This window comes from Podarcis bocagei, assembly GCF_964188305.1.
Source record: "Podarcis bocagei genome assembly, chromosome: 15".
Taxonomy (NCBI): Eukaryota; Metazoa; Chordata; class Lepidosauria; order Squamata; family Lacertidae; genus Podarcis; species Podarcis bocagei.
Genome location: NC_138141.1, coordinates 32731167 through 32755788, shown reverse-complemented (window position 1 = coordinate 32755788; position 24622 = coordinate 32731167). Strand labels below are relative to the sequence as shown.

General features: G+C 46.8%; 1 protein-coding gene across 2 annotated transcripts in view; it reads left to right on the top strand.

Annotated features, from left to right (window-relative positions):
- The window catches only part of AP2B1 (adaptor related protein complex 2 subunit beta 1), a 63129-nt gene that overhangs the window by 3881 nt on the left and 34626 nt on the right, over positions 1-24622 (top strand). For both annotated transcript variants that reach the window (XM_081172937.1, XM_081172936.1), the window contains exons 2-13: positions 1162-1219; positions 2232-2337; positions 3824-3959; positions 5688-5933; positions 12669-12859; positions 13957-14178; positions 16016-16136; positions 17192-17287; positions 17533-17648; positions 18408-18573; positions 20556-20654; positions 22430-22689. In XM_081172937.1, coding sequence (XP_081029063.1) covers positions 1183-1219; positions 2232-2337; positions 3824-3959; positions 5688-5933; positions 12669-12859; positions 13957-14178; positions 16016-16136; positions 17192-17287; positions 17533-17648; positions 18408-18573; positions 20556-20654; positions 22430-22689 — 1796 coding nt within the window. In that variant the 5' untranslated portion in view covers positions 1162-1182. The remainder of the gene's footprint in view (positions 1-1161; positions 1220-2231; positions 2338-3823; positions 3960-5687; positions 5934-12668; positions 12860-13956; positions 14179-16015; positions 16137-17191; positions 17288-17532; positions 17649-18407; positions 18574-20555; positions 20655-22429; positions 22690-24622) is intronic.

Sequence of the window (24622 nt, the reverse complement as noted above, 5' to 3'; positions counted from 1 at the left end):
GAAGTCAGATATTTAGTGTCTCTTTGGAAGGCCCTTCCAGCAGAGATTCAGCAGGCATCCTTACTTTTAACTTTCAGGAGTTTCTCTGAAAGTTTGTTTGTTTGTTTTTTGTGCCAACAGGCTATGCAGTTGTTTAAAATACTTTTTATTCAGCCAGTCATTTTAATTATCGTTTTGTACTGCTTTGGATGATATTTTTTTAAAAAAAGTTGCTCTCCCTACAAAATTTATACATGATTGTAGTAAAACTTCTAAGCGGTTTACAAACTTGATTGTAGTAAAACTTCTAAGCGGTTTACAAATGATATTTAATTTGCCAAGAAAAAACAGATTAAATTGTTTAAAAATAATTAAAATTAGTGGTGAAAGAGTTTAAAACACATCTCCTGCGTGTCTGGAAAGACTTACCTCAACAATTTCATTTTAAACAGGCAGCCTACCTCATGTCGATAGACAGGAAGCTCTGAAGTGTCGGTACGACTGCACTGGAAGATCGATTTCTTACTATTTTAAAAATCATTTTTATTTAATACAAATTTTATATTGCTCTGTGCCACCCTGATATTTTATGAGAGGGTGTGTGTGTGTATATACGTACACACACACACACACACACACACACACATATGTCTATATGTCTGTTTATATGTATATATGTATTTATATGGCAGGATTTGAATGCAAAAGAATGAATGAATGAATAACATGACAGTGCCCAATCTTATGGAAAGACTGGGCAAAAAGGTGATGGATTATGGATATGGGTGGATTTCTGTGTGACGTTAGATTGACCCTTTGTGAATATAGGATTAAAAATGGAGAAACAGGATACCTCTCTCTGACAGGTGCTAGAAAAAAGCAGGAGATGTCTGTGAGAGCCGCCTGGGATCTTCCAGTGGGTTTCTGTTGATAAAAGTGCTCTTAGATGGACTTTTGGTTTGACCCAGGAGAGTTTTTCTTTAATGCTTCAAATTGATAAAGTTCCCTCTTACCTAATTCCCAGAGCATCTGGAAGGGTATAAAGCCTAATTCTTAAATTTATTTTGATAATTGTATTACGTCTGCTCTTCTCTAAAGAACTATTTTGTACCATTTTATGTAAACGGCATAGGGTTTTCTTATTATTAAGCATTAAAATATTGCTATATTGTTTGTTTCCAGGTGTGATAAGAACTTGAAATCATGACAGACTCCAAATATTTCACTACCAATAAAAAAGGTTAGATTCCACTCATTAATGTGATATTGCAGCTTGTTTCTAGAGATACCTGGGTTGGGGGGGGAGGATTTGGGAATGATGCAGATGTGGTTCAAAAGCCTAGGCAGCATGCTAGATCACATGGAGGCTCTTCCTGCCACACCACCTCTCTTTCCACTGGGTTTGAGGGAAACGCGTTGGCAGCCATCCTATAAAACCATTGCCGAGTCCAGTGTCTGCAGAATATTAGGTTTTGCTGAATCAGTCTCCGTTTCAGTTCTCGGGAAATGTTCTAGATGGATTCTAAAGCAATTTTCCTGCTGTTTAGGTTGAAAATAATAATAATAATAATAATAATAATAATAATAATAATAATATATTTATACCCCATCCATCTGGCTGGGTTTCCCCAGAGTGGCTGGCCAGCTTCCAACAAAAGATTAAAAATACATTAAAACATCAGTCATTAAAAACTTCCCTAAACAGGGCTGCCTTCAGATGTCTTCTAAACGTCAAATATAGTAGTTGTTAATTTCTTTGACATCTGATGGGAGGGATTTCCACAGGGCGGGTGCCACTACCAAGAAGGCCCTCTGCCTGGTTCCCTATAACATCGCTTCTCTCAGGGAAGGAACTGCCAGAAGGCCCTCGGAGCTGGACCTCAGTGTCCGGGCTGAACAATGGGGGTGGAGATGCTCCTTCAGGTATACTGGGTATACTGCTTGATACCTGAGCGGTGGGGAATTCTTTTTCCTGGAAGAGGGGGCTATTGGTGGCATTAGCCATGATGGCTATGCTCTGCTGCCACAGTTGGAGGCATGCTTTCTGAAATATCAGTTGGTGGAAGCCGCAGGAGGGCAAAATGCTGTTGTGCTTGGATTTTTGTACATTTCCCACAGGCGTCTGGTTGGCTGCTTTGAGAAGAGGGTCCTTGGCTAGATGGTCCATTGGCCCAAACCAACAGGAGTAATCATTATGCCATATTATTTCTGTACACTGTGGCTCTCTCTCACGGCCTCACGTTTCATTTCAGGGGAGATCTTTGAACTGAAAGCGGAGCTCAACAATGAGAAGAAGGAGAAGAGGAAAGAAGCTGTGAAGAAGGTCATTGCTGCCATGACCGTGGGGAAGGATGTCAGGTAACACTCATATATATATTTAAATTTTCTGTTTTACAATTTAAAGTAATCATTTTTACATCATTACGATATCAATCACTTCGCTCCTTTTCTTTCCGTGGTTCGTTTTACATATCATAAATCCCTGCATATTTTACAAAAACCATACCGTGCAGTATTCCATTATTACATCCATCAAAGCTTATTTACACTGTTGAGTTTACCTTAATGCTGCCAGCGTTTTCAGCTGTACACAATTATTTCCCATATATTCAATAAATGTTTTCCAGTCTTCTCTAAACTTATGTTCTTCTTGTTCTCTTATTCTATATGTTACGTCTGCAAGATGCGCATATTCTGCCAATTTAAATTGCCATTTTTCTTTGGTTGGGACCTCACTCGTTTTCCGTTTTTGAGCTAACAAAACATGGGCCACAGTAGTGACATACATAAATAACCTTTTTAACACCTGGGAATTTCAGTCTGAATTATCCCCAACAGAAAGGACTCTGGTTTTTTCCCCCTGAAAGTACATTTGAACATTTTTTTCAATTCATTATGTATCATTTCCCAATATGCTTTTACCCATAAGGTAACACCCCTTTCCCTCTCTTTCTGTCTCCGCAGTGCTGGAGCCCTCTAGCAGGGATGCAGGAAGCTGCGTCTCTCCTCCAGCCATTGCTGCAGTCCAGCTCCCATCAGCCCCAGTGCACCATGCCCAGTCACTAGGGGTGAGGGGAGTTTTAGTCCAGCAACACTGGGAGAGCGGCAGGCTCCCCACCCCTGGTCCATGTGTCTGGGACTCTTTGCTGTCATGGAGGAAGCAATCTCTGGGCATACTCAGGGGAGAATGTTCCTCCTCTAAAGATTGTTGAGATTCCAGCTCCCATCAGCCCCAACACATCATGGGCAGTCCAGCAAAAACAGGAGGGTCATACGATCCCCTATTGCCAAATTCTGTAGGGCAGGTGGTAGTGGTGGTGAACCTCCAGCCCATGGGCTGAATCAGGCCTGCCAGGCTGTTTTGGCCCAGCCATACCCATCAGCTTGCAAGTCTGACCTGAGACCCTGAGTTAGGTTTCCACGCTTCAGTTTTTCCCCCGTTGGGGCCGGCCCTACTGTTAGGCAATGCAGATCTGTTTTAAAAGTGTGTTTTATGTTTGACTGCCTTTGGTAATGTTTTCTTTCGAACTGTTTAAGGTCATTTTATTTGTTAAACGTGCATTCTGTAGTTGATCTCTTCTGCAGTGTTTTGTTTTGAAATCTTTAAGATAGTATTTGACTTTCCTGTTAATTACGTTGCTTTGAATGTATACTTCAGCAATGTTTAATTAGATGTTTTAGTGTGTCGTTAAACCGCTTTGAGATTTATTCCTTTAAAATATAAATTAATATTCCTAATAATAATAATAATAATTTGCTTGGAATATTGGAGGTCTGCTTCCAGTTTCAGGGTTCCTGCTTCAACTCAGCATTCTCATTCCCTCCCTCTCTATCTATCATCTAGCTCCCTTTTCCCAGATGTAGTGAACTGCATGCAGACTGACAACCTGGAGCTGAAGAAGCTGGTCTACCTGTACTTGATGAACTATGCCAAAAGCCAGCCGGATATGGCCATCATGGCAGTCAACAGTTTTGTGAAGGTAATTGGGGCAGTTGGGGAATTATGGGTGCTTTAATTTTACTACATGTCAGCAAAGTGCCAGTTGTCGCGATGGCCGGGTTGCATGCAGAAGGAACCCCAATGTTATGATGACATCCTTATAGGCAGCATGTCATCCGACTAGGAAGAGCCATTCTTCAGTGAAAAAGCACCGCAAGTTCAAGCCTCAGTATCTTCAGGCAGGGCTGCACATCTTTAAGAGAATGACTTTATTTAATAAAATCTATATACTGCATGATTTAAGCGAAAAAAGACCTCAGAGCGGTTTACGAAAAGAATAAAACAGTAAAATACGAACATTTAAAAAGGCCTATTTGAAACATTCGGAGAATAATTAAAAAGTCAAAGGTTAAATCAAGGCAGGTTACAACACATGTCAACGTTTTGCAAATCTGGGTAGGGTCATCTAGGCAAGATGGTTTTAGTAAAGGTAAAGGGACCCCTGACTGTTAGGTCCAGTCATGGCCGACTCTGGGGTTGCGGCGCTCATCTCCCTTTATTGGCCGAGGGAGCCGGCGTTTGTCCGCAGACAGCTTCCGGGTCATGTGGGCAGCGTAACTAAGCCACTTCTGGCGAACCAGAGCAGCACACAGAAACGCTGTTTACCTTCCCGCTGGAGCGGTACCTATTTATCTACTTGCACTGGCGTGCTTTCGAACTGCTAGGTTAGCAGGAGCAGGGACTGAGCAACGGGAGCTCAACCCATCAGGGGGATTCGAACAGCCGACCTTCTGATCGGCAAGTCCTAGGCTCTGGTTTAACCCACAGCACCACCCGTGTCCCAAGATTGTTTTAGCAGGTGTTAAAAAGAGTACAGTAAAGGTGCCTGTCTGGTGTCAATAGGCAGGGAGTTCCAGAGCGTCTGTGTGGCCACGCTAAAGAGCACAATTCAAAGTGTTGGTGCTGACCTTTAAAGCCGTAACGGCCTTGGTCCAGTATATCTGAAGGAGCGTCTCCACCCCCATCGTTCTACCCGGACACTGAGGTCCAGCACCGAGGGCCTTCTGGCAGTTCCCTCACTGCGAGAAGCCAAGTTACAGGGAACCAGGCAGAGGGCCTTCTCGGTAGTGGCGCCTTCCCTGTGGAACACCCTCCCACCAGATGTCAAAGAGAACAACAACTACCAGGCTTTTAGAAGACATCTGAAGGCAGCCCTGTTTCGGGAAGCTTTTAATGTTTGATGTATTATAGTATTTTAATATTCTTTTGGAAGCTGCCCAGAGTGGCTGGGGAAGCCCAGCCAGATGGGCGGGGTATAAATAAATTATTATTATTATTATTATTATTATTATAAAGGTGCGGAACAGGTATTACATGCCAGCAGATTGAAACGGTTGAGTGGGCATATACAGGGTAAGGCAATCTCACACGTAAAATGATCCCAAGTTCCTAAGGGCTTGATACACCAATAGTAACACCTTGACCTTGCCCAGGTAGCAAACTGGCAGCCAGTGCCATTCTCTGAGCAGAGGTGTTGCATGTTGACATGGCCTCACTCCTACCAGCAGTCGTGCCGCAGCATCCCACCCTCACTGCAGCTTCCAGGCTAAGCGCAAGGGAAGCCTGCCATAGAGCACATTGCAGCAGTCCAGCCCTGAAGCAACTTGATTGCGTCCCAGGAAGTGGCGGGACTCAAACTCTCTCCCTCTGGGGGAGTGAAACTGCACAGAACACCTTTGTGACGACCTGCTTCTCTCCCCCCCCCCAGGACTGCGAAGACCCCAACCCTCTCATCCGTGCGCTGGCGGTGCGCACCATGGGCTGCATCCGTGTGGACAAAATTACCGAGTACCTGTGTGAGCCGCTCCGCAAGTGCCTGAAGGACGAGGACCCCTACGTGCGGAAGACGGCGGCCGTCTGCGTGGCCAAGCTGCATGACATCAACGCCCAGATGGTGGAGGACCAGGGCTTCCTGGACTCCCTTCGCGACCTCATTGCAGACTCCAATCCCATGGTAAATAAAGTACCCCTCCCGCAGGGGACGCTTCCTTGATGCTTGGCATAATGTTTCTCGGCTAACGCAAGTGTGTATGTGCGCAGGATTGTGGCGCTGTGTAGCTCAGCACCAGAGCACCTGCATTCCGTGCAGAAGGCCTCAGGATCGGTTCCCAGCGGCATCTCCAAGTGGGGATGTCTGAAACCCTGCTGGTCATTGTGGCCGGTGCTGAGCTGGATGGACCACTGGTCTGACTCAGCACAAGGCAGCTTCCTATGTTCCTGTTTCAAGCCTTTACTCAGAACAATGAGAACTAGAATCATGCTTGGGTACAGGTTTGAAAAGAGTTGTGTCTGAAATCCTGGACAGCCGCTGTTGGTCAATGTAGGCCAGGGTTTCCCAAACGTGGGTCTTCAGCTGTTTTTGGACTACAATTCCCATCACCACCTGACTACTCGTCCTGCCAGCTAGGGATGATGGGAGTTGTAGTCCAACAACAGCTGGAGAACCATTTTACATTATGGTTCCTGAGACCAAGGAGGAGGTTTTTGACTGTTTGGGTACAGGCAGAGACAATTTTGAATTAAGATGATAGACAGCACTGATTTTTAACCACTGGTTTTGAAACTGCACAAGTTTCCTTGCCCCTTAGAATTCACAAGTGAGGTCTGATGTGTGGCTGCTGGCTATCAGTAGAACAATTCCATGTGAAATATTAGAATGTAAACACCCATAATGAAAAGATGCGATAGAAACGGTCGTATTAAAGCAACATGGCAGACACAGGTTGAGAGATCAGGGGCCTACCTGTCTGAACAGGTGTGTCTTCAAAAGTTATGAGGATGTCTCTACAGGGGCGCCTTCTGCCAACTGGGATCGCAGCTGCCAGCTCTTCTGGGTTAGGACCAGGGAGAAGTGCTCTTGTTCCAGTAGGGTCAAGTAGATTGAATCCCCATAGGGATTTGGGGAGTCAGTGATGGCGTTGGTTGGTGATGATCTCATCTACCATGGGGTGCCGAGATAGATGCCTGCCCACCCCTGCTGGCAAACAGAATTAATCCCCCAACACCAGGGAACTTTACATTTGGGCGTTTGGTGGTGGGGCCTTTAGTCAACCCCTTAATCTCCAAATCTTGATGCGTGTACACAGGTCATAGTTGGTCTGTGTGCAGAGTCCCATCTTACAGGCTGCCAGATTTTTGGGATCATCTCCAATTTACCAGACTCTCATGTGTTCACTTGGGTAATCATCTGTGGCAGGAAAGAAGCCTTTGAGATGACCAGCAGGTAAGCAGAGAGCACCCTTCCTCGGGCAGGTTATATCCAGATTGGCGAGGAGGGCGGTTTGTAGTCTAAAACATCTGCAGGGAAGGCTGGTCTGGATTATCTAAAGGCCTAGCCTCTAAGGTCTCCCCAAAGGGCTGAATGCAGCTGCTGTGGGCAGACTTTTCTAATGCCCTGCCTTGAGGCTCCTGATAACTCACCATGTTAAGTTACTAGCTTCAATTACATCCAGTTCTGACCAGGCCAGTCAAAGCAAGTTAGGGCCAGAATTGCCATCGAGAACAGATTCCCAAACCTCCTCTCCCTTTCTTGTTGCGCGTAGTTGGTGGTGGTGGAGGTGACATCTGGTTGCAGCCCGTTCATCCTGGGGTGTTTGTGCCATTGTCCGGGTTTCCCACTTTCTGGGCCCGTAATGGAACAAATGGACCGGAATGCCAATCCTGCCGGCTTGAGCCTCTCTTGATAGTGATATATTTGCTGGCCAAGTGCCAGAGTCCCTTCCACAAACAAGGAACCTCAGGACGATCTGTTCTGAATTTGATCTTCTGGCTTTTCCTGAGACAATGGCTCCGAAAGTGTCTGACTTTGCTGCCCTCACGTTTTACTGGAAGCTGCTGCTTCTCTCCCCCCCGGCCGGCCCTTTGCTAGGAAATTAGATGCCTTTCTGGCTTTTGAAAGGCAGCATTCCAAGCTGGTTCTGTTCAGACTTCCTCCCATGAATATTGATGGTTTCTCAGAGACGCAGTGTTCTCGCCAAAGCAACTGTCTCCTTATGTTGGGGAGTGTAAAAAGAATGCCTTTTCTATGTCTTAAGTCTTTATTTAACTGTCACCAGGTTAAAAAAGCCTTATGTATATACAACCCCCGAAATGCCAAGACAAAAATCCTACAGCAAAAAGGTGAAAATCTGTGTTGCGGTCCTGTGGGGACTCAATTTTTGGGCATTGCGAAAGACGGAAGCGTCCTATTAAAGCTGAGAACGTGGACGTTTTGCAGGTTGAGTGCAGGGGATCCAGTCATTTTGCTGAAAGCAGCAGTGTGGTATAGCAGTTAGAGTGATGGAATGAGAAGAGGGAGACTGAGGCCCAAATTTTCTCTGAGCTTTACAGCTTACAAGGTAACCTTAGGTCAGTCTCTGTCTGCCTATCTTAGCCTTGCCTGCCTCACAAGAGTGTTCAGAGGGTATGATGGGAGGGGAGAGAACAATGTATGCCACTTTAAGCTCCTCGGAGGAAAGGTTGGGATATTAATTTAATGAATAACAACAGCAGCAACAACAACAACATACCAGCAACTTGAAAAGGTGAAGCTTGTGAAGTGAGCACAGGTTGACTGTTAAAACCTGGGGATTTGTGTCTCCCCATTGGCTGAACTGCAGTGATGTCACAGAAGCCCCGGGGGAATGAGAGATGGCCAGAGAAGGGCGAGAGTGTTCTTTATCTAGTGTTTTTGAGCATCCAAAGCCTATTGCGAACCTCATCCTATCGGAATCCCTGAAACGGCCTTGTGAATTGGGCCAGTATTATTATTTCCCATGTTGTGCATGAGAAATGACGCGGTTTGCCAGAAGCGAAATGTACTTTAGGGGAGGGCATGTGTGTTCTGATTGGTAGCCCATTCTGCTATCCGCTGTGCCACACCAGCTTCCAAGAGAAAAAGGAGAAGGCCTCGGGTTGCACCCCTCATGCGGAGAGCAAACGACATAGCAGCAGGAAGGCTGGGAAGCCCCAGGGGGGTCAATGGAGGCCATTGGTCCTGTGGCCGATGGGCCGCGATATAACCCAAGTCTTAGGAAGAACTTCCTGACAGTAAGAGCTGTTCAACGGTGGAATTTGCTGCCAAGGAGTGTGGTGGAGTCTCCTTCTTTGGAGGTCTTTAAGCAGAGGCTTGACAACCATATGTCAGGAGTGCTCTGATGGTGTTTCCTGCTTGGCAGGGGGTTGGACTCGATGGCCCTTGTGGTCTCTTCCAACTCTATGATTCTATGATTCTATGATTCCTTGTCAGAGTCTGCAAATGGTTCCCGAAAGCCGGATGTACTTTGGGCCGTTTCTCCTGTAGCTGTGGAAGACGAGCCACAAGGGGGCAGCACGATGCAGTTTTGTTCTAGCTGGAGGGGGCCGTAGGGTGGGGGGGGCGGCAGTGCAATTCCTGGGACTTCCTTGTTTGACTTTCTTTGATGATGGGCCACTTTAAAGGATTAGACAGAAACAAGAAAACCTCTAGCACATCTGCAGAGCTAAGCAGGGTCTGATAACGGTTTCAGATTGGATGCGGGACTGCGTGTTAAGATTTCTGCATTGCGGGGGGGTTGCACTTGATGACCCGCGGGGTCCCTTCCAGCTCTACAGCTCTGTGATTCTTTGATGGATGGCTGCTGGTCGCGATGGCAGTGCTCTGCCTAAACAGTTTGAGGAAGTGATGCTTCAGAATACAAGTTGCTGGAAAACGCAGGAGGGGAGAGGACTGCTGTGCTCAGGTCTTGCTTGCTACTGTGAGAACAGGATGCTGGACTAGGTGGGCCACTGGCCTCATCCAGGAGGCTCTTCCTATGTCCTTATCTCTCTGCCTGAGATCCTGAATTGTTGGCGGTCAGAGTGATCATGCGGGACCAAGCAGACCAGAAGGCCTGGCTTGTTTCAAAACAGATTCCTAGGTCCTACCGGAAATAGATCACTTGTGGCTATTCCTCCCACTTTGGGCGTGGGCATGTTCTGAAATCTGAGGAACTGGAGATGGCTGCCTGGTCGGGGAGGGGGGGTTATACCTGACCTCCTCTCCCCTCTGGTACAAAGACGCAGTGTGGTGAGTCCCTAGGTAGCCGTGGGCGGGCTGTTGAACCCTCCCCGTCCCTGTTCCCCCACCTGCAGATCTGCTGCAGAACAAAACAGTCAAACGCACCCCCTTAACCTTTCACTTCTGCCGCTCTTATTTTTAACGCCAAATGAAAGCAGCTCTTTGCGAGGGGTCCATTGTCTGGCATGTTCTGTTCTTCTTGCTGCTGTGATCTTTTCTCTCTCTCCCCCCCTCCTTTCCCAGAATCATTTCGACATCCTTTGTTGACTGCCACATTATTATTTTTTTAAGTGAAAACCTTTACATTTCCACCCTCCTGCTTTTCTTTTTCTTCTCTGCTGTAAAAAAAAGAAGCAAAACCGATGCCAAAAAACAGCACGGCTCCAAATCCAGGAGAGCCGGTGTAGGCCTCTTTCCAGATATTGTTGGATTCCAGATCCCATCCATTCTGGCAAGCATCAGGGCACAGCAATGGCACCAGCAGGTTCAGGACAAAAGCATTTTCTGAGATCTCATTGGAAAAGGATTCACTCCCCCCTTCTCTGGCTTGCCTCTTCTATATTTGTAGATTCGGATGGAGACCTGCTCTGGCATCTTTTGACTGCTCCCGGGCCGCAATTGCTAAGCTTTGGAAGACTTTTGAGCTCAGTAATCTGGGCTATTTTAGTATCCTAAGACTTGGCAAATCTTGGAAAAAGAATCTCACATGAGTGAAAGCATTTTGTGGGCCAAAGAGCTTGAGATGACTTCTTTGCCACTTGGCCTCATTTCATTTCATCTACAGATATAGTGGAGAGCTGCTGCCAGTCAGTGTAGACTGCGCTGGGCTAGATGGAGCCCATGGTCTGACTTGGTACGAGGCAGCTTCCTACGTTCCCATTATGCAGAAACATGAGGACTAGCGTCACACTTCATTTTCAGAGGAAGGACCATAGCTCAGGGCTTTGCAGGCCCTGGGGTCCAGTCCCTGGTGGCATCTGCAGAGACAGCTGGGAAAGACTCCCTCCCTGGCACCCTGGAGAAGGGCTGCCAGGCAGCATAGATGAGATGCTGAGATGGACAGGCTCTGTCTAAGGCAGCAGAAGGGTGTTTATGTGCTGCTCAGCACCAGAGAGCCAACCCCACCTTGATTTGCCACCCTCTCCCTAACCATCTTTCCTCTTCCACCTCCTGGTGCTGCCTCCATCCACCTCCTTCCCTTCCTGGCACTTAACAGGCGGCTGAGTCTAAGAGTCAGGGCCTCTAAATGGCAGGCGCATTCCCCTCCATTAGCCACATTCCACACTTGGTTTAATTTCCAATTAGCCTTGGATAATAACAAAAGTAATCTAATTGCTCTTCCTCCTGGTGTCCCAGATCCCCTCCTGCTTTCCCCGTCTATCACATTTTCCCCTTCTCTGCTTGATGGAGAGAGACAGGCTTCTTTCTCCTTCCCTCCTCTCCCTTCCACCCCCACCCCCTTGTTCATTAAGTCATTTTATTCACTGCTGAATTGGCAGTGAAGGATCGTTCACGTCCCCAGTTTCTCTCTCACACACAAACCCACGTCGCTCTGAGCTGGCACTCTTTGGAATTAAAAAATAACAATGCTTAGGGAGCCAAGAATGCTGCTCCTTCCACATGTTTGGGGCTAATTTTTATTTTTATTTTTAAAGATGGGTTCTGGGGCTCAAGCCCACTTTTTTCGTTTGTAAAGGTTTTTTTAAAATTGTATTTTATGTTATACAGTGGTACCTCAGGTTACATACACTTCAGGTTACATACGCTTCAGGTTACAGACTCCGCTAACCCAGAAATAGTGCTTCAGGTTAAGAACTTTGCTTCAGGATGAGAACAGAAATTGTGCTCCGGTGGCGCAGCGGCAGCAGGAGGCCCCATTAGCTAAAGTCATGCTTCAGGTTAAGAACAGTTTCAGGTTAAGAACGGACCTCCGGAACGAATTATGTACTTAACCTGAGGTACCACTGTAATGCATATAAAACAGAGAGGACTATTATATAGCAAGAGAAGATAATTAACAGATAAAAAAATGAAACCGTAAAGGGGGCATGTAGAATAAGCACAGTTCCATATGGGTTAAGTAACAAAGCCCAAATAGTGGAAGGAAAAAAATGGAGAACAAATGTTTGCCTTTGCATAAAGGAAGAATATTTGTGTTATTTGAACATTGAGGATTGTTCCAGATTTGCCAGGTTTGCGGCGAGGGTTGTATTGAAAATGATGGTCCTTACAACACCCCTGTGAGGGAGGTTGGTCTGAGAGAGGCAGGGACTGGCCCAGCTCACCTAGTGAGTTGCATGGACGAGTGGGAATTCGAACCCAGGTCTCCCAGGTCCTGGTCTGACACTCTTAACCATTCGAGCGCCCTGAGTGGAGCCACCTTTCTCTCTCTCTCTTTGCCACCCCCATGAAATTAGGTTGAGGATCCTGTGAGATCAGGTGGAGGGTCACAAATGGTCAGCCTCAATTCTACTCCCAGATAACTGTGGACTGGTTTTACTTTGAGTTTTGCTGGTGTGCATAATTGCTTTCTATATGCTCAGAGACCATCTTGCTTCTTTGTATAATTCCAAGCTTTTTTAATGCCCTTTGGCTAGGCATTAAAACGCCCCCACAAAATCTCAGCCAAGATTTGGAAAGCATGGATTGTTCCTTTTCCCTTCCCTCTTGCAGGTGGTGGCCAACGCTGTAGCTGCATTGTCCGAAATCAGCGAATCTCACCCAAACAGCAACCTGCTGGACCTGAACCCCCAGAACATCAATAAGTTGCTCACTGCTCTGAACGAGTGCACTGAGTGGGGACAGATCTTCATTTTGGACTGCCTTTCCAACTACAACCCAAAGGATGACCGTGAAGCCCAGAGGTAGGTAGGCCTCGGGTTGCAGACCCCTGTCCCTTAGCGCCACTTGCTTCCTCCTGGCTCAGCAGCTTCACATCTGTGGGCAGAGGCATGTGACACCTCTAGAGTAATACGCATTTGACTTGTGGAGTCCCTTGCTGTAGGATTCTTGTAACAGACACTGGGGAAAGCATGGAAATAGTCATGGAGGATGCCTCTGTCAGCAGCTGAAACACAGTCTCTCACTTCATATGGCTTGCCTTTTAAAAGAAGACAAGCAAAATAAAAATAAGATAATTAACTTAAAGAAAGGAGAGGGATCCTCAGCAAATAAGGCTGCCAACATATTAAGCGGGTTCAAGTTCAGATTTCAAATCACTGTAAAAATTGACCTATCTACATCAATTTCGCATTTTTGTTTGTGGTATTTGCTATAAATAATAATGGGATGTGAAACCCCTGTAGCTCTGTAAACTTACAAGTTTCTTTTTTACAATCTTTTTTATTGATTTTCAAAAATATAAGCATACAACATAAAACAATTCAAAATCCAAATATCGAGATTGCTCTGAATCTCTTGACTTACCCCCATCCCTTCCATGGGTCCTTTATATTCTGTTTTCAACTGCATATCAATACTTCTCCATTTTTTTCATCTTCCTAGGTTATCTATACATTCTTGTTACAAGTGTATTTAAAACCCTGCTAGTGTTTCAACCAGCTTACAACGATTTTGTATAGACATTATGAACATTTCCCCTTCTTTTTAAAATTTCCCGTCTTCCTGATTCCCGAGCTTCCCAGTTAATTTTGCCATTTCGGCATAGTCCCATCAACTTGGTTTGCCAAACTTGCAGGCTTCAAAATGCAACTGTTGATGTGCATTAAGGCAGGCTTCTAGTTAAAGGGCTGGAGAAAGCTGGCTGTGCAACAGGAAGTGTCAGGGCTGTTGGTGCAACCCGGCGCAAGAACCTCGCTGTCTTCCTGCCTCTCCTCTTGCCATCCCGCTAGCCCGACTTGTACACCCTTCAGGAACTTAACTTAGCACTATGTTGAGTTACTCCCAGCGTTTCCCAGGTGTATCCTGAATCTCGGCCCCCTTCCTGTCTCCCCCCCGGCAGCATCTGCGAGCGAGTCACTCCCCGCCTCTCTCACGCCAACTCCGCCGTGGTGCTGTCAGCTGTCAAGGTGCTGATGAAGTTCCTGGAGCTCCTCCCCAAGGATTCTGACTACTACAACATGCTGCTGAAGAAGCTGGCCCCGCCGCTGGTCACCCTGCTGTCTGGGGAGCCCGAGGTCCAGTATGTCGCCCTGAGGAACATCAACCTGATCGTGCAGAAAAGGTCAGAGGGGCAGCTTGGGGAAACTCTTCCACCCGGACGGCTGTCTCCCTTCTTTGTGGCCAGTCAGTTACCGTATTTTTCGCTCCATAATACACACTTTTTTCCTCCCAAAAAGTAAGGGGAAATGTGAGTGCGTCTTATGGAGCGAATGGTGCTGCGCAGTTCACCCTCTCTGCACAGCGCCTCTCCTGCGAAGCCGGAGGAGGAACGGAAGGGGCTCCTTCCGTTCCTCCTCCCGCTTGGCTGAAGGGGCGCTGCGCAGTTCTCTCTCTCTGCGCAGCGCCTCTTCAGCAAAGCGCCTCTCCTGGCTTCTGCCTTAGCCATGCACAGCCTCTTCTGGGAAGGGGGAGCCTTCATCCCGCTGCCCTGAAGAGGCTTGGCTCGGCTATCCCAGAAGCCATAACAGCCAGAGGCTATCCCAGAATCCAGATCCCTCTTGCTGTTCTGGCTTCTGGGATTCAGAATTTTTCTTTTCTTGTTTTCCTCCTCCCAAAACTAGGTGTGCCTTATGTTCTGGTGCGTCTTATGGAGCGAAAAATACGGTGCTTGCATTTCTAGCCCACCTTTTCCCCCAAGGAGCTCTAGGTAGATCCATGGTTCTTTTTCCTCTCCTCACAACAACCCTGTGAGGGAGGCTAGGCTGAGAAGCAGTGACTGACACCCTGCCCCTCCAAGGTCACACCCAGTGAGCTTCAAGTCTGAGTGGGGATTTAAATCATTTATCTTTCTCAAATAAAGCCTGATGGAGTGGCTCCCTCTTGGTGACAGATACATGCACACATCCCAGCTTTTGGCAGTGGCTTTGCCTCTTTACGAGGAGTTGCTGAGCGGGTGGGGGCGGCTGTTCACACAGCCTGACGTCATCCCTGTTTATGGTACCCGCTGCGTGTGAGATGTGTATTTTTAGGAGCCACCCTGCTTTTGTGATTGTAAGTTGTTTTAAATGTATTTTTTTGAATTTTAGTATTTTTATTGGGGAAAATTCAATCACAAAAGGGGAAAGGGGGGGGGAGAACAAAGAAAGAGAGAGATATATATATACAAAAATGCAAAGTAATATACTACCATACATTCTTATATAGATTGATAAAGTGTTATTATCCTATTAGGTATGTGGATGTTAATAGCCTTCTGCATTCTGTATAAGCTCATTTCAAATGTTGTCATGTTGATGCAAACAAAGTCCGTTTATAAGTTGCAGGTGTTGTCATATTGTCAGTCCATTGATTAAAGGGTATCATATCTTTATTCTTTCAATTCCTCAGTATCAGTCTCTTGGCCACCATTAGTGCACAAAGAATCCATTTTCATTGTCTCCTTGTTAACTTCCATACAACAGCTATACAGTTCACATGTAAAATGTTGTGTTTTAAACAGTTGTAACCCATTCTGGGATAGGGACACGGGTGGCACTGTGGTCTAAGCCACTGAGCCTTGGGCTTGCCAATTGGAAGGTTGGTGATTCAAATCCCCACGGTGGGGTGAGCTCCCATTGCTCTGCCCCAGATCCTGCCAACCTAGCAGCTTGAAAGCACACCAGTGCAAGTAGATAAATAGGTACCGCTGCGACGGGAAGGCGTTTCCGTGTACTCTTGACACTCGTCAGGTGTCCCGTTATGCCAGAAGCGGTTTAGTCATGCTGGCCACATGACCTGGAAAGCTGTCTGTGGACAAATGCCGTCTCATTGGCCTGAAAAGTGAGATGGACATAGTTGCCTTTGACTGGACTTAACCGTCCAGGGGTCCTTTACCTAACCCACCCTGGGACCTTGAGGTGAAGGGCTGGTGATAAGTTAACAACAACAATAATAAATTGTGCATGCATTCCCTTCCCCAGGCCTGAAATCCTGAAGCAGGAGATCAAGGTGTTCTTTGTGAAGTACAACGACCCCATCTATGTCAAGCTGGAGAAACTGGACATCATGATCCGCCTGGCATCGCAGGCCAACATTGCTCAGGTCAGCTCTGGGGGGCCAGGGGACACCTGACTTGTGTGTGTGTTCTACAGAATAACAAACATGGGAAGCTGCAATCTGCAATCAATATCATTACAAGATTGCTTCTCCACTAACCTCGCTAGGAACTGCAGGCTTGCAATGTAAAACAACACAGCACACAAGGAAAAGGGACAGGGAGGGAAGAAGAAGAAAAATCAACACCGGGCACCAATTCTTAAAAGGTTGTTCTTATAATGAGCGGGACACAGTTCAGCGTAAGAGATGCCTGATGGAGCTGGGCTTTCGGCAAAGCTGATGGAATGAGCCTTCTGTCTTTTGGAGTCTGAGGCAGTCTGGGTGCCCCCAGGTGACAAACAAGGAAGCGGAGTCCTGATGGAGCTGGCCTGTCTTCCGCAGCCTTTGGCTTCTGCAAGGCCAGGGAGGCAGAGGCACTGCAGGGAACTCCTCCTCTGAGTCAGAGGATGGCGGCAGGGCTGCATCCTCTGACAGGGTGGGCTTGGAATGAGGTACCGGCAGAGCTGCCCATCCCAAGGAAGTAGCCTGAACAGAGTCTTCATAAAAGCCAGAGGCGGATTTAGGGCAGCGTGACTGGTTCCACCGCACTGGGCGCCAAGCCTAGGGGACGCCACAGAGCATCACAACTATGATTAAGTGATCATTATCTACAGGGACACTGGTGGCGCTGTGGGTTAAACCACAAAGCCTAGGTCTTGCCGATCAGAAGGTCGGTGGTTCGAATCCCCATGGCGGGGTGAGCTCCCGTTGCTCGGTACCTGCTCCTGCCAACCTAGCAGTTCGAAAGTACGTCAAAGTGCAAGTAGATAAATAGATACCGCTACGGCGGAAAGGTAAACGGTATTTCCGTGCGCTGCTCTGGTTCACCAGAAGCGGCTTAGTCATGCTAGCCACATGACCCAGAAGCTGTACACCGGCTCCCTCAGCCAATAAAGTGAGATGAGCACCACAGCCCCAGAGTCGGTCACGACTGGACCTAATGGTCAGGGGTCCCTTTACCTTTTTATCATTACTACATCATCGTTGTCTGATTCCAACAGGTTCTGGCGGAGCTCAAGGAGTACGCCACAGAGGTGGATGTCGATTTTGTCCGCAAAGCAGTGCGGGCCATCGGACGCTGTGCTATCAAGGTGGAGGCAAGTGAACTGACCTCCCCCCCCCCCCCCCGGTTTCTGCTTTGGTGTATAACGGGAACCTTCTGCATGCAGAGCAGGTGCTCTGCCACTGAACTATGACCTCTCCCCTGCGGAGAATCCTGTTCTGATTTCTATAATACCAGGCGGTGGGTGAGCTGCAGAGTTGTGGGTTGGATCCTGGCCAGCATTTGCACTGGGGCCTGGCTTCTGCTAGACCCTGACCTCCTCCTCTGTCCTCTTCTCAGCAATCGGCTGAGCGCTGCGTCAGCACCCTCCTGGACCTCATCCAGACCAAGGTCAACTACGTCGTCCAGGAAGCCATCGTGGTGATTCGGGACATCTTCCGCAAGTACCCCAATAAGTAAGCATGGCTCCCCACAGTCTACACCACTGCAGCAAAAAGCCCTGGGGCAGCTGATGCCGTTGTTGATGTCCTAGCTGTGCTTAGGAGTGGGGGGGGGGCTTCTAAGCTTCTCCACCTCTCCTGGCAGAAATTCCCCTCTTCTGTTTTTGAAACAAACCCAATTGCTTATTACTGTTGACTTTAAAGCTGATTTCAGACACTTGCTTTAAATTGAGCCATGGTTACGTGTTCTGTTTTTCCTTACTCAGTTTTTACCCTCCTTTTGAATTATGTGATTTTCTAGGTGATTTACAAGGTTTTAAAGAGCTGAAAACAACTCTTAGTGGTTTGACAGCAGCAGTGAGGTTCAGCCCTTGTTTTCAGAGTTTGATCAGGATAAAAAAAAACCCATGTTTTTACCTGCTTTCAAAAGGAGACAAGTGGTGGGCCCAAGCAGACCCTCTGAGGAGGGGGTGAGTGGCTGGGATCTCTGAAAAGGCCCGTCTCTTAGTGGATGGAAATCTTGCATCCTACATATGTTCACTTGAGCTGGGGTTCACTCCCATATTTTAAAGCTATGCTGGTTGAAGATTCCTCCCAAATGGAGGAATGGGGACAGCTGACAGCAGGTGGCAGAGAAGTGGCAAGAGCGAGAGTTCTTAAATTTGAGGACTAGGAGCTTTAAAAGGTTGAGCCAGAGAATTGAAAATTTAGGATGCTACAGGAGTTGGCAACCGTAGAGAAAGCAAAGCGCTTACCTTTGCCTTGGTGAACCAGATACGAGAGCATCATTGCCACCTTGTGCGAGAACCTGGACTCTCTGGACGAGCCGGATGCCCGTGCGGCCATGATTTGGATCGTGGGCGAATATGCGGAGAGGATTGACAATGCGGACGAGCTCCTGGAGAGCTTTCTGGAGGGCTTCCATGATGAAAGCACCCAGGTAATATTTCCCTCTCCAGTCCTATGGTGCCCTTTTTTGGGAAAGGAAACTGTCTTAGAATGAAACGGACCATTTGTCCCTCTAGCTCTCTGATGCCTCTGCACTGTTTGGCATCAGCTGCCTGCTGGCCACAGTGGCTTTGCTCTTCCTCCGCCGTCGGAGGCACCAGTGTCTCTAAATTCCAGTTGCAGAAGGGAAGAGGGCTCTTGTGCCAAGGCTTCCCAACGGTATGTTTCAGAACAGATGCTGGACTAGGTGATCCTTTGATCCAGTAGGCTGTTAGGATGTTTCCAGGGCTTCAGGTGGAATACATTCCCAGCCTTACATGGAGAAGCTGAGAATAGGACCTAAGACCTTCTGTATGCGGGTTAGGCACTCTAGGACTGAGCTGTGGACCCTCCTTTAAGCTGCCTTAGACCGAATCAGACCCTTGGTCTATCTAACTCAGTGTTGTCTACACTGACTGGCAGCGGCTCTCCAGGGTTTCAGGCAGGGAATCTTTCCCAGGCCTCCCTGGAGATGCCATGGGGGATCGAAAATGGGACCTTCAGCATTCAAGGCATCTGAACTGTGTCCCCTCTCCAAAGCATGCTGCTTCGAAGGAGCAAACGGGGCCCTTGCATTTTAGTAACTGGGTGCAGCCCAAAGACTTGCTCACATTTCCATTTTTAAAAAAGGAATTTACTCTAACCAGCACCCACCTGAAGGCCTTCTAGAGCCATATTTAACAACTAATGAGTTTGGGATAATTACTTCAGGTCAAAAATTATTTTTAGATCAATTAAGTTGATGGGAAATAACTCAAGACACTATTTAGGAATTAAGGAGCCGTAGATTTACAGGACTAGATGAGTTCTGTGTGAATTATTGAAAGCACTTTCCAGAAAATCTTACTCCACACATACTGGATATATTTAAGACTGTTTTTGCCTCAGGACATATCCCAGAAACCTGGAAGCAATCTAAAGTAATACTCATTACTAAAAACCAAGCAAATATATTTAGCAGCTTGATTCCCATAGGCCAGTCACATTGCTTCGTGTAGATCACACTTTCTAAAACTACAGTTCTAGCAAATAGACTCTAGATATTTATAGCACATTACATTGACCCAGACCAGTTCATTTTTCTGATGCAAAGGTTCGTAGCAGACCTCCTCGGAGAGTTACTGAATGCTATTCATTATTCCAGGTAAAATTAATCTGAATTAGATGCCTTGGCTTTAGATGCCTTTAAAGCCTTCGCTTGTATAGAAAATACATTTCTTTTGCAAGTAATTTCAACTCATGCCATTAGACTTATTTACAAGCCCTCTGCAGCTAAGATTAGGATAAATGGCTGATTCCAAATGTGCAAAAATGTCCAACAGGTACTAAACAGGGACTCGCTTTCTCCTCTTTACTTACTTGCTCTCACTTTGGAAAGTTTGGCAGTGATGCTGTGAGCTACTGTTGAAATCAAAGGACTTACCGGAAAAAGGAAGGAACATTTAATTTATTTTTGGGTGATAAGTTATTTATGCTTTCTTACCCATTAGTTGCAGATCCTTATTTTAAAAAAGAATTGCAAAAAATGGCAAAATGTTGCTGGGGGTCCTCACCTCTTAATAGCCACTTTCCTGTTCAGAGTTCAGCCTGCCAGTCTCAGTCCTCCCCCCCAGGAGGTTGTGGGCTGTAAGGAACAGACCTAGAAATGGTAGGGAGCAGGAGAAGCAGGCAGGGGAGTTTTCCGGCTCTGACCTGGGGAGATACGGGGCTGGGAATGAGGATAGTAAGGATTATAGCAACATGGGTTAGGGTGGGGGAAAAGCAAGCAGAATGTTTGCTGAAAAAGGGAGCAGTCCCAGCCTCTTGGGTGCACCCTGGGAGGTGGGGAGAGGAAGGGGCTCCTTCAGGATCCATATAGCCATTTTTTGCCCCCTGAAGCTCGCCCAAGGAAGTCAGTGGGCTGCCTCTTAATTGCATTATCCTGCTTTGCTACAGGTGCAGCTCACCTTGCTGACTGCCATCGTCAAACTGTTTCTGAAGAAGCCGTCCGAGACTCAGGAGCTGGTCCAGCAGGTGTTGAGCCTGGCTACGCAGGTAAGCCCTCTCGGTTAGGCATGTGTGGGACTCCGTCTCCTACATGGGAAGAACAAAAAAACTGCAGGGTTATTGAGGAAGGCTCAGGTGCAAAGAGGCCAGACAGCGGCTGGGATTTTTGTTGATGGTGATGCATCTAAGGGCCTACGAAACTCACACCTGGTTGCGTATGTTTTCCTGTGTCACCTTCTGCCTTTGGATTCTGGTGTGTTGAGTCTGCACAGCAGGTTTTTGTTTGAGATCACTTCCCATTTCTTCCAGACCCAGGGCTTTCTTGCCAAGAGTTTATAGATCGCTTGCACTGCTCAGCAAACGCCCAGTGTTACAAAGCCCACTCAGCTGAGTCACGCAATGTTTTAATAGCATCCTTGGATCAGTGTTGGCTTCTTGCTGTGACTCGGGACTTGGATTCCGATCCGTGGTGGTGGTGGGAAAGTAAAACCAAATCAAAACAAGACTCTTTGGATGTGTTATCGTTCCTGCTGATTCATTGGGAAGTAGAGAAATACTTCATTTCTCTCCCTCTGCTTTTAAACAGAGGTTTGGGGGGCATCTGCCAGGGACTCTTTAGCAGGGGTTGGGCTGGAATGACTCTTGGGGGGGTACCTTCCAACTCTACAAGTCTTTGATTTTAGTAACTGGGTGCCCAGCCAATCATTTCCATTTTGCCACTGAGCTGTGGCCCTTCTAGGAGTAAAGTAAGATTCTATTCCTCATAAGTGGGATAGCTCAGCTAGTAGATCATGAGACTCTTAATTTGTGGGTTCGAGCCCCTCGTTGGGCAAAGAGACCCCTGTACTGCAGGGGGTTGGACTAGGTGACCCTCGTGGTCCCTTGCAACTCTACAATTCTATGATTCTAGTTCTGAAGGAAGGGCTGATTTAAATACGAACGTAGGGCTGTAGGCAACTATTTTCTGCTCTGAGTAGACCTCTTTAAAATGGTGGACCTAAATTAGTCATGCCCTCATAGTAATGTCTTGTCTGATTCCCACACCCAGTTTTTCAATAAATATATATATATTTTTAAAGTGCAGCCCTCCCAGGAAATAGGTGGTGTTGCACACTCCTTGCGTCCTCCTGCCCAGTGTTAGAAACTGAGTTATGAAAGCTGGGAACTAAAATGGCACCTTAAACCTAGGTTATGGGCGCTGCAATGGAATGTCTAGTTGTGCTTTTTTATAGCAAGAATCCACAGCTGAAAATGAATGAACTGCAGCTAAAATATTCTGGTCATTTTTCATAGTCCCCTGCCTGTGGTTGGCCCTGGGTTTCCACAACCACATTTGAATATGTATCAGTATATGAGAAGAAACATTCAGTTTGGCTGGATTTTATTGTTTCAGCTGTGTCAAAAACGTACGAGCGTCAAATGTTCTGAGCAAAATCTTGATAGCACAAATATGTAAAAAGAATGAATGAAAGAAAAACCGCACCAAGCGCTCTCTCACTTTCCCGAGAATAGTAATAAAATCTAAACTTTAAATCAGAACGAAAACACTTAAAACATCCATATAGTGAAATCAGGGAGCTGCTCAGAGCTGTGAGGCCAGGGAGATGCTCTATGCATGCAGGAGAATGTGGTGGAGTCCTGAGATGGTAGGTGAACTGTACCACTCCATACAAAACAAAACAAAAACCAGAAGTAGAACACTATTTTATCAGGGAGAAGGGGGTGATATCAGTCAGGAGTGCAAAAGGACAGATACCTATAAGCTAAAATTTGTCATGAGGCTGGTGCCATGTGAATAAATGTGTGCTGTGCTCTTGCGTTAGGATTCCGACAACCCGGACCTGCGTGATCGCGGCTACATCTACTGGCGCCTCCTTTCCACGGACCCCGTCACTGCCAAGGAAGTGGTCTTGTCCGAGAAGCCTCTAATCTCGGAAGAGACCGACCTGATTGAGCCCACTCTGCTGGACGAGCTCATCTGCCACATCGGTTCTCTGGCCTCCGTGTACCACAAGCCGCCCAACGCCTTCGTGGAAGGCAGCCACGGGATCCACCGCAAACACTTGCCCATCCACCACGGAAGGTAGGGATTTGGGGAGCTGCTTTGTGCAGAGCCAGGCCAGTGCTCTGTCTTGCTTACCTTACATGGACCGGCGGCAGATCTCCTAAGGGCTCAGGCAGTCAGAATGCAATCGCCAAGATCCCTCACAGCCATATTCATCCTATGTGAAGTTAATTCTGTGTGAACCTAACCTGAGTCCAGCACACACACCCCACGCCCCGTGTGTAGCAGTTGTTTGCCATCATCCTAGTGAGTTCCTGGGCAGGATTTGCTTCTATATATCGTATTGGCCCGAATATAAGCCGCACCAGCAAATAAGCTGCACCTTTAAAATTCAAGGGGGGGAAGAAAAGAAGACAATACCCGAATATAAGCCACTCCCTTAAAATTGTGTCTGATGGTGGTGCTGGTGGTCCTAGGATCTACGCACTGCCTTGGCGCCCGCCATCTTGCCTCACCAGAAGTCCCGTAAAAGCCAGTTTTTGTAAGGTCGCAAATTTAAGCCTTACTTTAACTTTCCACGGTTGGAATTTAGAAAAAAAGTGTGGCTTATATTCAGGCCAATATGTGGTGCTGTGGGTTAAACCACAGAGCCTAGGACTTGCCGATCAGAAGGTCAGCGGTTTGAATTCCCGTGACGGGGTGAGCTCCTGTTGCTCGGTCCCTGCTCCTACCAACCTAGCAGTTCAAAAGCACATCAAAGTGCAAGTAGATAAATAGGTACCGTTCCGGCGGGAAGGTAAACGGTGTTTCCGTGCGCTGCTCTGGTTCACCAGAAGCGGCATAGTCATGCTGGCCACATGACCTGGAAGCTGTACGCCGGCTCCCTCGGCCAATAAAGTGAGATGAGCGCCGCAACCCCAGAGTCGGTCACGACTGTACCTCATGGTCAGGGGTCCCTTTACCTTTACCTATGGTAATAAGCAAGTGAATAAAAATAAGCTGGAACGGGAGGCCAAGGCTCGGAAAAAACCCAATATGGAGGCCGGCTGGCCGAAATATTGGGAAATAGTAGAAAAAATTGGAGATAATTGGAAACTGCAGAGCTATGAAAAACTAAAGAATAAGGTGCAGGACTGGTTCCATTATGCCCAAATTCATGAGGTTTTTAAGTTGGACAAAAAAACAGGATTCCAGGTGGAAAAATCGAAACTAGAGACAGAACTGTTAGAACCAAAGACTAAGTTATTATCAAGAATGTATAACTTGCTGCTTAAATGGAATACTCAGGATGAAACAGTTAAATCAGCCATGATAAAATGGGCTCAAGACATTGGGTACAACATTATGTTTGAAGACTGGGAAAGGTTATGGACCACCGGTATGAAATTTACGGCATGCAATGCCCTGAAAGAAAACATTATGAAAATGATATACAGGTGGTACATGACCCCAGTCAAGCTTGCTAAGATATATCATCTGTCCGATAACAAATGTTGGAAATGTAAGGAGGCTGAAGGGACATTCTTTCACCTCTGGTGGACCTGTCCAAGAGTGAAGGCCTTCTGGGAAATGATCTACAATGAGTTAAAAAAGGTGTTTAAGTACACCTTTCCTAAGAAACCGGAGGCCTTCCTCTTGGGCATTGTCGGCCAAAAGGTGTTAAAGAAGGATAGAACGTTTTTTATGTATGCAACTACAGCAGCAAGAATTCTTATTGCCAAATATTGGAAGACGCAAGATTTGCCCACACTGGAAGAGTGGCAAATGCAATTGATGGACTATATGGAATTGGCCGAGATGACTGCCAGAATCCGAGATTTGGGAGAAGAAACAATTGAGGAGGACTCGAAAAAAATTAAGGACTATTTGCAAAAATTTTACAAGCTATATGAACTATAAAAATTTGCATGATTTGGAAAGGTTAGCTCCAGCAATGAGAGCGGATGATATATGAAATTAGGTAACACCAATGAAAGGATCAAATGTTTAAATGTCTAAAATGATATTATAT